Source organism: Camelus bactrianus, chromosome 29 (genome assembly GCF_048773025.1).
Source record: "Camelus bactrianus isolate YW-2024 breed Bactrian camel chromosome 29, ASM4877302v1, whole genome shotgun sequence".
Lineage (NCBI taxonomy): Eukaryota > Metazoa > Chordata > Mammalia > Artiodactyla > Camelidae > Camelus > Camelus bactrianus.
In genome coordinates this window covers 10,694,880-10,708,368 of record NC_133567.1, presented here as the reverse complement: position 1 = coordinate 10,708,368, position 13,489 = coordinate 10,694,880, and the positions used below count along the sequence as shown (strand labels likewise).

The following is a 13,489-nucleotide window of genomic DNA, read 5'->3' as shown; positions in this document are numbered from 1 at the left end:
ACCCTAATTGAAAGCAAATTTCCATTCGTGCTGCCTGACAAAGCCAATGCTATGTGACAGAAAAGATGCTCAAAATCAAACTTCTTCATCCAGTTACCATCCCATTTCCTTCCTTTCCTTCTCAGCAAAACCCCTCAAATAAGTTGTCTAAAACTCACTGTCCACACCTGCTGTCCTCTCTTCGAGTTCTCTCTTGAACCCTTTCCTGTCAGTCTTGGACCCACCACACCACTGAAACTGCTCATAAAGGCCACCAATGACTTATCAAATCCAACAGTCAATTCTCAGGCTTCATCTTACCTACCCCATCAGCAATGTCAACAGAGTTACTGACTTCCTTTCTTCACCTTCTTTTGTGACACCACATTCCTGGTTTTCTTCCTATCTTGCTAATGATTCTTTAGTTTCCTCCTCCATTTCTCCTATCTATCTATACTCATTCTCTAAGTGGACCAAAAGGGTGACGGAAGCATAGTGTCCTGGGATAAGAGAGAGTACTTCAGGATTAATCTGATAAGCCTGTAAGGATAATGACAAGAAAGGACAGCCTCACTACACTCCTCCTCCAACCCATCGCAGACATCATTCATCTGCCAGGAAACTCCTCAAACTGAGCCAAGAAGTGGCCTTGGAATCTCTTTGTAGTCTAGGGAATTGCTGGAGTGGACACTTAAGATGAAGTCTACATTGGCCACTCCTGGTTCCTCCAAATGTCTCCCCTGTGCTCAAGTAAGTAGAGGACTATAGGAGAAACTGGATAAAGAAAGTTTAATAGCCTTTAGTATGCTAATGTCCATAAAGACTCCTCTGGAACAAGTTGGCTAACAACTAGGGTTGTACCAATGACAGTGAGTATTGCAAGAATATCAGTGAGGCTTGCACGGATGCTTCTGCCAGGGAACTTCCCAAGTACCTACCAAGTCTTATGGCCCCTGGGAAATACGGTCTACCGAGTTTACATCCCGCCCCCACCCCCTGAAAGTGACAATGGCAAAATAGCAGAACCCAATTAATAATCTGCCAACTAAAAACTCCTCAGAGCTCTACTAAAACAAAGAGAAGCTATAACAGTAAACCAGGAAGCATGTCACAGCACTATATTCACTGTAACTACAGTTATATTTCACAGGCTTCCAGTGAAACTGGTATAATTACGTACATCTGCACATTCGCAAAAAAGATCTTCCCCAAATCCAGTTAGATTGGTTGAAACAAATTAAACCTACTGAGGATTTCCAGATGGTCCCAGGTTGATGTTCTGTGAGGTAGAATGTAGCTGTTGGGATGGAAAAAAAATTTTTAACAATCTTACTAGAGTGTCAAAAGTTATCAGTCAATGCATATTTCTAAAATAAAATACAGATAACTGTACGAAAGACATATGCCATGTTAAAGAAACTTAAAGTGTATTTGCAAAGATACACAATATAAACATAATTATTTTAACGATAAGTTTCAAGAGCAGTTGTTAAGAAAAAAGGTAAGGAAGAAACCAAGCTCAAAGTTGGCAAATGAATAAAATAAATTGGGGAAAGCTCCTTGGAAGAGGTGGACAAATGAAACAATTTAAGAGGGATTAAGGGGGAGGGTATAGCTCAAGTGGTAGAGTGCATGCTTAGCATGCACAAGGTCTTGGGTTCAATTCCCAGTACCTCCTTGAAACATAAATAAATAAACCTAATTACCCCCCTCCGAATAAGTAAATAAAATTAAAAAAAATAATAATTAACTAAGAGGGATTATTTTTACATTTAAAAAATTGGTTAAAAAGAGCTTTTGTTTTTTAAATTATTAAATAACAGCTTATTTAAGATAGGAAGTGATAAGATGATGAAAAACTGCAAATGGTGAATTAAAGTTCTAATTTGAGGGGAGGTAAAATTATCTCTAAAGCAAATACAAAAAGCCAAGAGCACTTTTCTTTCTATTCCTACCATTGTAGTAGTGTCAAAATTTTAGACAGGCTTTTCTTTATGCTACAGTTAACGTAGAAGAACATCTTTACTCACCTAGTATGCCAAAAAGCAGTTTAACTGATAAGAGATTCTGGTTCACTAATAATTAGCTAGAAACTTAACTCAAAGACCCAAAAGATTAATCTAGTGATTCTTTTACAGTGAGCACTTTTCACAAAGGCCAAGTGTAAGTGAATTCTGCTTCACATAAATTCACTATGAAATTCTATTTATATATTCAGGGAATTAAATCAGTTAGAGATGTTTCAAATGGGCATACTTTTAGTTAACTACAGCCCTACATGATTATACTTCATATAAGCTATAGCTGTGAAATAAACTTAAAAAGTTCTCTTTAAGTTAACCAGAATCAACAAATTTTATCTAAGCAATTTCTTATTAGAGACACGTCATATGTATTCCCACTTAAATTCATTTGAAACTGACAATCTCCAGAATACAGGTTATTTTATAAAATAAAGGGCAAACGACTTGAAGCATGTTTCTTATGAAATAACAATGCTGCCACCAGCTTTTTAGTGACAAATAAAATGTATTTCTTACTGATACCTTTACATGGAAAATCTTCATGTGATAAACTTTCAATTCCCAGAAGACAGAAATACAAGCAAATGTTAACAGTCTAGCTCAAGACTGGTTCACTAGATGAGATTTGCTCTGTTGTGTCATAATTTTAACATGAAGTAATCTCCCCTGCCCTCCAAGTTTTACTGGGATATGATTGACCTAACAGCGCTGTGTAAGTTTAAGGTGTACAGTACAATGATTTGACTTACATACACCATGATTATGTTTAAATATTACAGTATTCCATACAATCTGATAACATAAACTAAGTTATAATTTCAATACATTTATTCTTTTAATGAATGTGCAGAGAACTGGGTCATTTTTCCATTCAGTGAATTTTTCCGAAAGTAAGATAAGGGAAGCGAATTAAATAAAAGTGGATTAAATAATACCAAGGATGACCTGCCGCCCAAATCCATTAATATGTAATGAGACTTTATTATCTGGCAATGGTTTTTCTAATGGAGCATGTTTCTGAAATAATAATGAAAATTACTGGGATATATAATTAGATAACATTTTCCTCTACCTATTATTTTTAAAGATTACATCTAATCACTAAGCTGAGGGTGAGGTATAATTTCTTAACAGAATGAAAACTAATCAAGAGAGTTACATTTCTTGACTTCTCTTGGCCCCTGTTTTTCTTTATATAAATAAAGACGTCCAGATGCCATCCAAGATATTTTCCAGCTATAAAATTCATTTAATTACCCATTTGGAAGTCCTTAATAAATAGTTATAATTGGGAAGGAGGGTGGGCAAAGAAATTGGATGAAGGCAGTCAAAAGACACAAACTTCGAGTTACAAGATAAGTACTGGGGATGTAATGTACCACATGACAAACAGCTCACATTGCTGTATGTTATATATGAAAGCAGTTAACAGAGTAATCCTAAGAGTTCTCATCAGAAGGGAAAAAAAGTTTTTTCTATTTATTTAATTTTGTATCTATATGAGATGATGGATGTTCACTAAATTATTGTGGTCCTCATTTCATGCTGTCTGTCAATTATATCTCATTAAAACTGGAAGAAAAAATTAGTAAAAAAATAACAGTGATGTATTTCAGAGAAATTTTAATTAAAAAATAAAATAAATTAATCAATAGTTAAAATCGTAAGACAAATGTGGCTCTTTCCCTTTTTTAAAGAGATTCTTTTCATCAGTATTTTAAAACTGCAAAAGATCCTAGTCCAAGTTCCAAATTTTATGGATGAAAGAAGAAAGAAAATTTAGATCTAGAGTCAACAATGGCAGAACAGGAGCCAGAACCCAGGAATTTCTCAGTCTGGTTCTTTCTTCAAAAAGCATGCTCCTACAGCAAGGCAAGACAGTCTTTTAAATGAACTAAACCTACATACTCTCAACGTGGTTAACAAACGAAACCTGGAAAATCATGGTCATGTAAATTTTACTCTTTAAAATAGTTTTTGAATAGTTTCATCTTTTTCAATTAAAAAATATATACTCTTACTTGGAAAATATGGAAAGTATTAGGAAGATGTTTTAAAAAATTCATAACTTTACCAACAGATGATTTTATAAATATTTATAGTACTTTCATACAGTCTTTATGTAACTTCTAAAAACTGACTGTTATCACACTGTTAATTTGCATAAAAATGTTATACTCTGATTTCATTTGAAAGTATGTCAAAACTTACCATCTTTATAAATATTTTTTAAATGCACAGTATATAGGAACAATCACTATTTGATTGATGAATATTTAAACTGATTCTAACTTTTCATTACAAATCACTCTAAAACAAACATCTTTTTTTTCTGTGCGAAGGATCATTTCATTTGCATCAACTCCTAAGTGACATGAATTATTTTCATGTTTGATACATGTTGCCAAATTGCTTTCCAAAAGAGTTACATAAAATTATAACACTAGTAATATCCAAGGATGCCCATTTTATCTTACCCTTATTGGTCCTGGTGTATTTAGTTTACTTTACATTTTTGTTAGTATGATAGAGAAAATACCTCTTATTTAAAACTTTTGTTTGCTACTGGCATCAAGGTTAACATTTTCCCATATGTTTGTTTACTAAAAATATTTCTCCATGTCCCTTTTTCTTTCATCTACTGGGGTCTTAAATATCATTCTTTTCAAAAATCCATTTGTATGAGCTTTTTTTACATAGACATTATTCTTCTTATGCTTGATTTGTTACACATTTTCCTAGCTTCCTGTTTCTCTTGTGACCAGCTGCACAGATATGAAATTAAAATATCCTTTTACATCATCCTAGGAACAACCATGTCTCAGATGTAAAAGTTAAACCTGTTCTCTTAACTGAGACTCAGAGCATCAGAGAAAAATGACTACTTTCCAGTAGTCATGTCTGTTTTTCAAATGAAGATCTTAGCTGTGGGACAGTAACGTTTCAACTCAAGACACTATCTTTTAAATCACAAAAACAGAACCATTACAAAATTAAAAGACATTATTATGAAGACAAAAATGTACATCTTATTTTCATGTATATACTTAACAATAGTATTAATCAGGTTTTTCTTTCCCTTAACGGAGGCACTGGGGATTGAACCCAGGATCTCGCACATGCCAAGCATGCCCTCTACCACTGCATACACCTCCCACCCCTGGTATTAATCAGTTTTGAATTATAAAGGTATTACCATATTTATACAACATTTGTAATTATACTTTTAAATGCTACATAATAATCCTTTGAGTTAAATTATTGTAATTTACCATTCCCACATAATTTTCTAAAGTAAATGTAGAAAATAAATTCATAATAAGGCATGATTATTATATTTATTTATTATAAATAATTTAAAGAATAAGAATATCCTGTTCTTTTTTCAGAATGCATTTTGATTATGTGCATATGACTACAGCAATAAAAGCTGATGCCAAGCAGCACATGTGTATTGATTGCTCTACAGATAAAACCTGGCAACGCAGAGGAAGAGGTATGCAGTATTCTGATTGAAAAGGCCTTTCCTGTTGGCCAACACTCAAAACAATAGTTTCAAGTGTGGTGATGATGATGAAGATATATGATGATCAAAAGGTAATATGTAAAGTGAACAGAGTAGAACAGAAAACTTCATATACTTATAATTAAAATTAGATAACTTTAAGAATTCCCATACATTAACAGAAGATTAGAAGAAACTCACTAAAATGTTAATAGTTATTAGGTCTGTTTGTTGATAATATGGGTAATACTTTTAACTTACTATTTTCAAAACTTTCTTTAATTAACATGTATTACTTTTTACTATAAAAAGTACTCATTTTATAAATTTTATAAGAAACAGTGATCAGTAAGAGGTGTACACATTTGTTTTTATGTCCCCTACACAGTAGACAATCTACAGTGGATGAAGTTACTTTGTTTGAAGTACACGTCCTAAAGGTGGCAATAATTTCATCTTTGGGGAATGGTATTTTTTTTCTGTTAAAAAATACAATTCCTCTTACTACCTTCTGAGTACTTCTTTCATCCTCATCTTCAGATGGATCTGACTGATGTTTTGGACTGTCCATTTGAAGGAATGCTCTGACATCTGGACTAAAAACAAAAATTAACTTTATTATGACTTTGCATTTCTACAGTTTTTCTCCCTTTTAACATGAAAATAAAATTATAGTAGCATTTACAGTGAGAGCCAAACAAATCCATTAGTGATCACTATTATAAAAGGAATAAACAAATTAACTTTTAAAAAATGGGAATCCAATAAACAAATGGACAAAGGCATAAACAGTTAGTTCATAGAAGAGAAAACCCAAATGGTAAGGAAAATTAAGAAGATGCCTAACTTCACTAGTAATCAGAAAAACACAAATTAAAACAACAATAAGAGATCCCTTCATGTCCATTAGCCAGCAACATTTAGAAAGACACATGATACCCAAAGTTGGTAGGGATACAGAGGAAAGGAACACCCTCATGTATTGCTGGTGAGGATGTAAAATGAGGCAACTTTTCTGAAAAGCAATTTGGCAATATTTGGCTAAACTGAGTATGCATTTTTCCCTGGGGCCAGAAATTCTAGCTCTCAGAATAAACCACAGGAAAAATTATGTACAGGTTCAGTGAAAGACATGTAACTAGGATACTCATTGCAGCATTCTCTACCGTTGTGAATCAGAAGCAAAACAGCATCTCCCACGAGGGAAATGAGTAAGCAAGCTATGGCAACTGCCTGCACAGAGTACCAGTCAGCAGTCAGAAAAAGGAACCACAGCACAGCGCCATTTATGTGCATATATTAAACACTCACGGACACAAAGCAACGTTGATAAACAGATATCCAAAGACATAACAAACCTGTTGAAGTGGGCATCAACAGTGGGGATGAGGAGATAAAAACGGACTAAAATAACAAGGGGCCTTGCAAGGACTAATGACAATCCTGAGGAATGGTTAAATCTCTACCTCTGAGGTACCTCCTATCAACTGTTCTTTTTTTTTTTTTTTTTAAAGTTTTGCTATAATTGATATATAACATTATTAGTTTCAGGTGTGCAACATAATGCTTCTATATTTGTATATATTGTGAAATGATCAACACAACAAGTCCAGTTAACATCCAACATCACACATAGTGTATGATGAGAAGTTTTAATCTACTCTTAGCAACTTCCAAATATGCAATACAGCCACCATGCGGTACATTACATCCCATGATTTATTTATTTCATACCTGAAAGTTTATACATTTTGACCACCTTCACCCATTTCGCCTACTCCCACCTCTGGCAATCACCAATCTGTTCTCTGTATCCATGACTGTGAATTTCGTTTTTTTTAAGATTGCACATATAAGTGAGTTCAGGCAGCATGTATCTTTCTCTGACTTATTTCACTTAGCACATGCCCTCAGTGTCCATCCATGTTGTTGCAAACAGCAAGATTTCCTAAACTGTTCTTAATAATTAAATACAAATAATATACATTCACTACAAGAAATTCAGACAGATGAAAAATAATTTTTAAAAGGGGTAGGGGCTGGTGGGAATGTAAAATGGTAGAGCCACTGAGGAAAAGTTAGCCAGTTCCTCGAAAAGTTGAACATAATAACTGTATGACCCAGCAATTCCACTGCTACGTATATACCCAAAAGAAATAAAAACATCTGTTCACACAAAAACTCATACAGATATGTTCATAGCAGCATTATTCATAACAGCCAAAAAGTGGAAACAATCCAAATGCCTATTCAAGTCACAATCGTTATGATGAACACATACACACACACACACACACACAGCTAGGGAAGCGCCTTTACATTAAGTGGCTGCCTAGATAAGGCTGTGTTGAGAAGGATGGGGGCGCCTTGTCTGGGACAAGAGAATGCTGACCCCAGGTTAAACAAGAAGTAGCATGTGTGACTGGTCCTTGCCAAGCCCTTCAGCCTCATCTCCTTTCTGAAAACCCACCCTGTGTTCCAGTCACCATGAAATGTTAATACTGAATTAATACTGTGAAGCATCCTGAATGTTGCAGGCTCTCCGTAGACACTGTTCCATGTACTGCTCCCCTCGCCTGGAAGGCTCTCTCTAACTTTTTTCTGGAAGGACTGCACATCCTCTAAGGCCCAGGAAGCCTTCCTTGACCTCCCCCTAGAAAAGCTGGCCACATTTTCTCTGTTGTCTTCTAATTTTTATCATAAAACTTTCTTTGCTTTAATTGCTTGTTTATGTGTCTGTTTCTCCCACTAATCTGGCAGCCTGTGCCTCTGGAAGGTAGGAGTGACACTCATGTCTCTTTTTATTCCCAATGCACACAGCAGTTACTTATGAAATGCTTTCTGAATGCATGAATAAGTGTAACATCAAATAATTAGCAGTATGTTTTAACCGTGCAAATTCCTTTTCAAGTTTAATCTGCGAAACAAATGCAAGTACCAGAGGAAGAAAGAAAACAACTAGAGCCTTGAGTTGTTGGAGGGAAAAGAAGATTAAGAATACCAGAGGGAATGCTTGAGGAAGATTTCACAAAATTTATAGCACAATAACATTCCACAGAATGTATAAAATCTGTATCAGTAGCTTGGGTTTGGTTTCAGTGCTTCTTTAGAACACAATGAAAATACTTACTGGTTGTAAAGCTCTGGATGCCTAACTAAGTTCTGAATGAATTCATTCAGTCCTGCTCTTCTTTGCTTAATAAAATCTGTTAAGAGAGACGATGCTATTAGGATTACTTATATCAGACTATGTAATTATGACCAGTACAGCTATAGAAGAACAGACAAGCATAAGACAGTGAATTTAGATTAAGAAGCTATTTCTTAATTCATGTTTCTTGATATACACTAAGGAATAAATACTTACAAATACGTATTTTTAAATCTATAAATACGATGATTGCAAAATTAAAATAAAGCAGATAACATATTTCCCCAAAAGAAAACTCTCCCACAAAATGCCTATTTTAGGTTCTGAACAGACTCAGTGCAAAACTTGGAGAGACACTTTGCTTTGTCCAATTCCTCATGTACTACTCGGTAATGAATAAAAATGAACACAATGACACAGGTGACTGAAAAACCATACCAACTAAACAAACAAACAAACACCCAAGAAATACTGAAATCCTTGCAACTGGGAATGGTGAGTAACTGGTTGAGTATTACCAACTCCATTGCTAAAAGTAGGTTTTTATTTTGTATAAACCTATTTCTCTTCAATTAGCAAAGATTAAAATTGGAAAATTAAAGTGGTTTCTATATAGGCTGTTGAAGGCAAGGATCATGCCTTTATTTAGCTCTTAGCTTAGTCTTGGAAGGTACTTAACTGATGTTTGTGAATGAATAAATAAAATACAAATGATTATACATTCTAGCATTCACAGTCTCCAAATTTCATATGGCCCATCCCTTATTTAACTCAAATTGTTTTTGTTACTTTATAATTTTATTTTTCAGTAATAAAGATAATCTTGTTTTTTCAAAGCTACCAAAAAGAAGTAGTTTATATATTAACTCCAAGATCCTATCAACAAAAGGTTTGATATTAAACTATTTACAGTATACAAAGTATAGCTATTGCAGGGTGGGGAGTCTAGCTCAGTGGCAGAGTGCACATTTGGCATGCACAAGGTCCTGGGTTCAATCCCCAGTGCCTCTGTTAAAGGGGGGGAAACACCAACAAACAACAACAGAAGAAACATATAACTACTAAAAAAAAAGCAAAAAAAAGAATGTATAGCTATCTCTGTGTGTAGGCTACAGAAAGATATTTAAATTCAAAGTGAAATTTTAACTTTGAAAAGTATAGGTAGAAATAATCTTTAAAATACACCTCAAGCATGTAAAATTTATCTTACAGAGGTTGGTAACCATCAGAATAAAGAAGTGGGGGGAGGAAAAAAGAAAATGACATGCATGGACTTAAAAGCTGCAGCATAAGAACTCAGAAAGATGTTCGGGAAAACTCTACATGGTAGCTGTCAAACATGAGGTTAAGTTAAAACAGCAACTTCTTTCTTCATGTTCTAACTTTCTCATCTTTGGCCAATGAAAGCCCCATCAATTGGGCTCCTGTGTCCTCTCAATAAAACCTCAGTATTCTTGGACAGCATCTTTGCTTTCAGACAGGATGTCCTAGAACCATCTTGTACATTTCTTGCCCAGGATCTGGAACTGCCATTTTTCCATGGAACTCTGGTTCCTTTGAGGGGAAAATGGTATTTAGAGATTACAAGCTAGACGCTAAGGACATTCTCGGCTACTTTTTTTTTTTTTTTTTTTTACCGTTTTCAGGCATTTCCAAGGGAGAGAGCTGGGAAATACGTATTGAGAAAAAGATAAACAAATCATAATTTCATACCGTATTTCCAAATCAAGTTTAAAATTGTAAGATTTTTTACTTAAAATCTTTGGTTTTATATTTGTATCTCTTTCCCCTTCTGCTTAAAATCTTGGTTCTCATGACATTAACACAATTTGAAAATGACCCTGTATTAACAATAAGACTGTTGAATGCAGAGTATAATTCCTTTGTGCATTTTTTTTTGCCCTCAGCATCTGTCCCATGAAGAAAATACAGCTGAAACTCTGTTTTAAAGTCATTTAAAATAATTATTCTCCATGTGTCACCACAAATCAGAATACAGTTAGCTTTTTCTTCAACTTTCAATTGTTAGAGACTGCTATATTATTGCATTTTATGTTTATTTTTAAATTGTTTAAAGTATGCACAAGGTTCCAAAGTGAAAGCTATAAACAAGATTCATCCAAGGATGTCTAACATCTACTTCTGTTAACCAGGAATGCTGGTGATCACTCCACAGTCGTGCACAAAGAGCTTTTCTGTTTTTTGTACAGCTGCATCGTATTCCAATACTGGAAGGATATTTTAGCTGTTTCCAGTTTCTGCTATTAAAAACAGTGTCACAATAAACAATCTTACACATACATCATTTCATATGCAGCTTCTCTTTGGAACAGATCCCTAGAAATGTGATTACTTGGTCAAAGTGAATTGCATATATAGTGTAGCTAAAAACTACCAAATTTCATATGGTTTGCACCACTTTGCATTCCCACCAGCAAAATATGAGAATTTCTGCTTCCCCAAAGCCTAATCAAATGAGCATCTTACCAATCTTTGCATCTTTGGTTTGCTGAGTATGACTTAGATTTGATCTCCCCAATGAAACGCTTTCCAGAATCGATGACATACAGTCTACTTCACTGTTTCCAAGTATATACAATATGCTCAGGACTGATTTCAAAATATCCTTCAATAAAGATCAGTTTTTACTATCAAGTATTTGATCCACCAAAACATAAATACCACAGGGTATTGTGTGGTATTTTGCCTTTAGCAATGAAGTAGCAATGTTGCAGGTCTTTATTTCTTCGCCTTCTTCCCTAGATAAAAGGATTCTGACTTTAGGGTTTCACTAAGGGCCCCACAGATCTCCAAGCCAACTTCAGAGGCCTCATATTAATCACTAATGTGTAGTGTGAGTCCTCTTAAATGTCCTTCTGCCACTTCAAATTAATTAATTCTCTCATCCACCCAGGCCTGACACTTCAGTTACCTGAGTCTCTTCTCTCTACGTCTACTCTCCCTAAGCAATCACCAAGATTTCTCGCAGGTTTTTCATTAAAATATTTCCTACCTCAATTTTTAGCCCCACTTCCACCCCATTCTCATTATCTGACTCGAGAACTACTGGCACATTCCCTTAACCAGTCTCCCAGCCTCTAACCTGTCTCCTCTCTGCTCTGCAACTATACATTACATACCGTTGGTTTCACACCATGTCTCCACTTCACGCAAGTAACTCTAAGGGCCACGTGTTGCCCATCAGGATGCTTTTCTACCTGTGCCCTACAGACTTCACTGCTGCACCAACAAAGCAGCTCCATGTTTCTCTGTTCTACACATGACATTTTCTGCAAAAGATCTTATTAGGAAAAAAGGGTTCTGCAGCTAAGTACAAAAGCCACTAGCTTACAGAATCAATCTGTGGAATGTATAATCTGGCTTTACTGTGCCGATTCAATCTTTATTAATAGACTCATGTATTCGAGTAATATTTACTGAGAATCTAATATTTACTAGGCACTGTAAGTAAATAAAACAGATAAAGTACCCACCTTCGGAAAATCTACAGCCAGGTAAGACAAACTGGCAATGACAGCAAATGTGCTAAATTCTCCCAAGAGAAAAAAATTCCACATAAATACGGGAAGTGAAAAAAAAAACAAACAACAAAAACCAGGGGAAATGAGAACCCTCGCCAATCCTGAGGTTCAGAAAGTGTAAAAGAATAGTTTCCAGTTGAGAGGGCTACAGGGGATTCCGGCAGCCTCGGGGGGAAAATTCACTTTTAATTAAAGAATGTGAAAAACATGAAAAAGCTGGAGGATAAAGGATTTTGGTCATCATGGGCAGAGCTGCACAGGGCACAGTGAGGAGGTCTGGAAGGGAAAGCGATGGCATGAGGTTAGGCTGCAGAGAGGAAGAAGCACAGTCAAGATAAGCCATTTTAGACCTTCCATCCTGAGCAGCAACCAGGAAAGCAGACATGGAAAGAATCGAAGGTTTGATGGATTACAAGCCTACAAGCAAATCAGCTGAGGAGGTGAGATGATGTAGAAGGAAGGAACCCTATAGCTTGTCATGATCCCCCTGTAGCACTGAATTTCTGGTGGAGAGAGACTTCTGTCTCTCCTTAAGTAGCCATTTATGTACTGGGCTGATTTCTTGGATTCTAGCTAAAAAAAAAAAAAAGTTTGAAGTTGAGGCTTCAGACATACATACAGCCTCCAGATTTCTGAGATCCTGTGTCATCAGGCTCCCCAAGGTGAACAATAGGATATTATCTTAGCATCCCACTCAAGGGCCTGCAGGGTGCCGTCCATGTACAAAGTGTACACTCAGTCAGTGTTTCTGGATAGAAAAAAACTGTCCTTCACTGTTAGAAAAGTACTGCACATTATCCTTAATGATCAATAAATTTATCTGAAGCCAGACTGTTTGCATTTAACTTCCAAATCTGATGTTTACTAGCTGTATATGACCCTGGGCAAATTAATTAACCTGTGCCTCAGTTTCCTTATCTACAAAATAGTGATGATGTTAACAGTACCCACCTTGAAGGGCTGTGGTGAGGACTGAATGAATTAAAACATATAAAGTGTTAAGAGTATGAGGTCAATTAGCTTTGTAAAGTCCTGTACTACTGCACAGTGCAATGAATACATGATAACTACCTCTTCAACCTTCAACCATCACTTATGGTCACTCTAAGAAGTTACTGCTTACCTGGATCAAAATTATCACCAAATATTCTCTTGGCAGGAATCTTCAGGGCCATAGCAGGAAATTGTTTTCTCAACTAGAATTGAAAAAAATAACATTATATGAAACTTAATTTTATAAGTCTTCTAGTTACTCATGTATCAAAACAATATACAATTTGATTTTCAA

General features: G+C 35.3%; 1 protein-coding gene across 7 annotated transcripts in view; it reads right to left on the bottom strand.

The window, feature by feature from the left end:
* SGK3 (serum/glucocorticoid regulated kinase family member 3) overlaps window positions 1-13,489 on the bottom strand; it is a 118,901-nt gene that overhangs the window by 19,089 nt on the left and 86,323 nt on the right. For 6 of the 7 annotated variants that reach the window (XM_045507159.2, XM_010970633.3, XM_074355007.1 and 3 more), the window contains 4 exons: window positions 13,325-13,397; window positions 8,639-8,714; window positions 6,017-6,104; window positions 1,227-1,276 (listed from right to left, as the gene is read on the bottom strand). In XM_045507159.2, the coding sequence (XP_045363115.1) occupies window positions 1,227-1,276; window positions 6,017-6,104; window positions 8,639-8,714; window positions 13,325-13,397 (287 nt within the window). Of the gene's footprint in view, window positions 1-1,226; window positions 1,277-6,016; window positions 6,105-8,638; window positions 8,715-13,324; window positions 13,398-13,489 lie in introns of those variants that run through there. The other variant, XM_074355009.1, reaches the window with a different exon arrangement.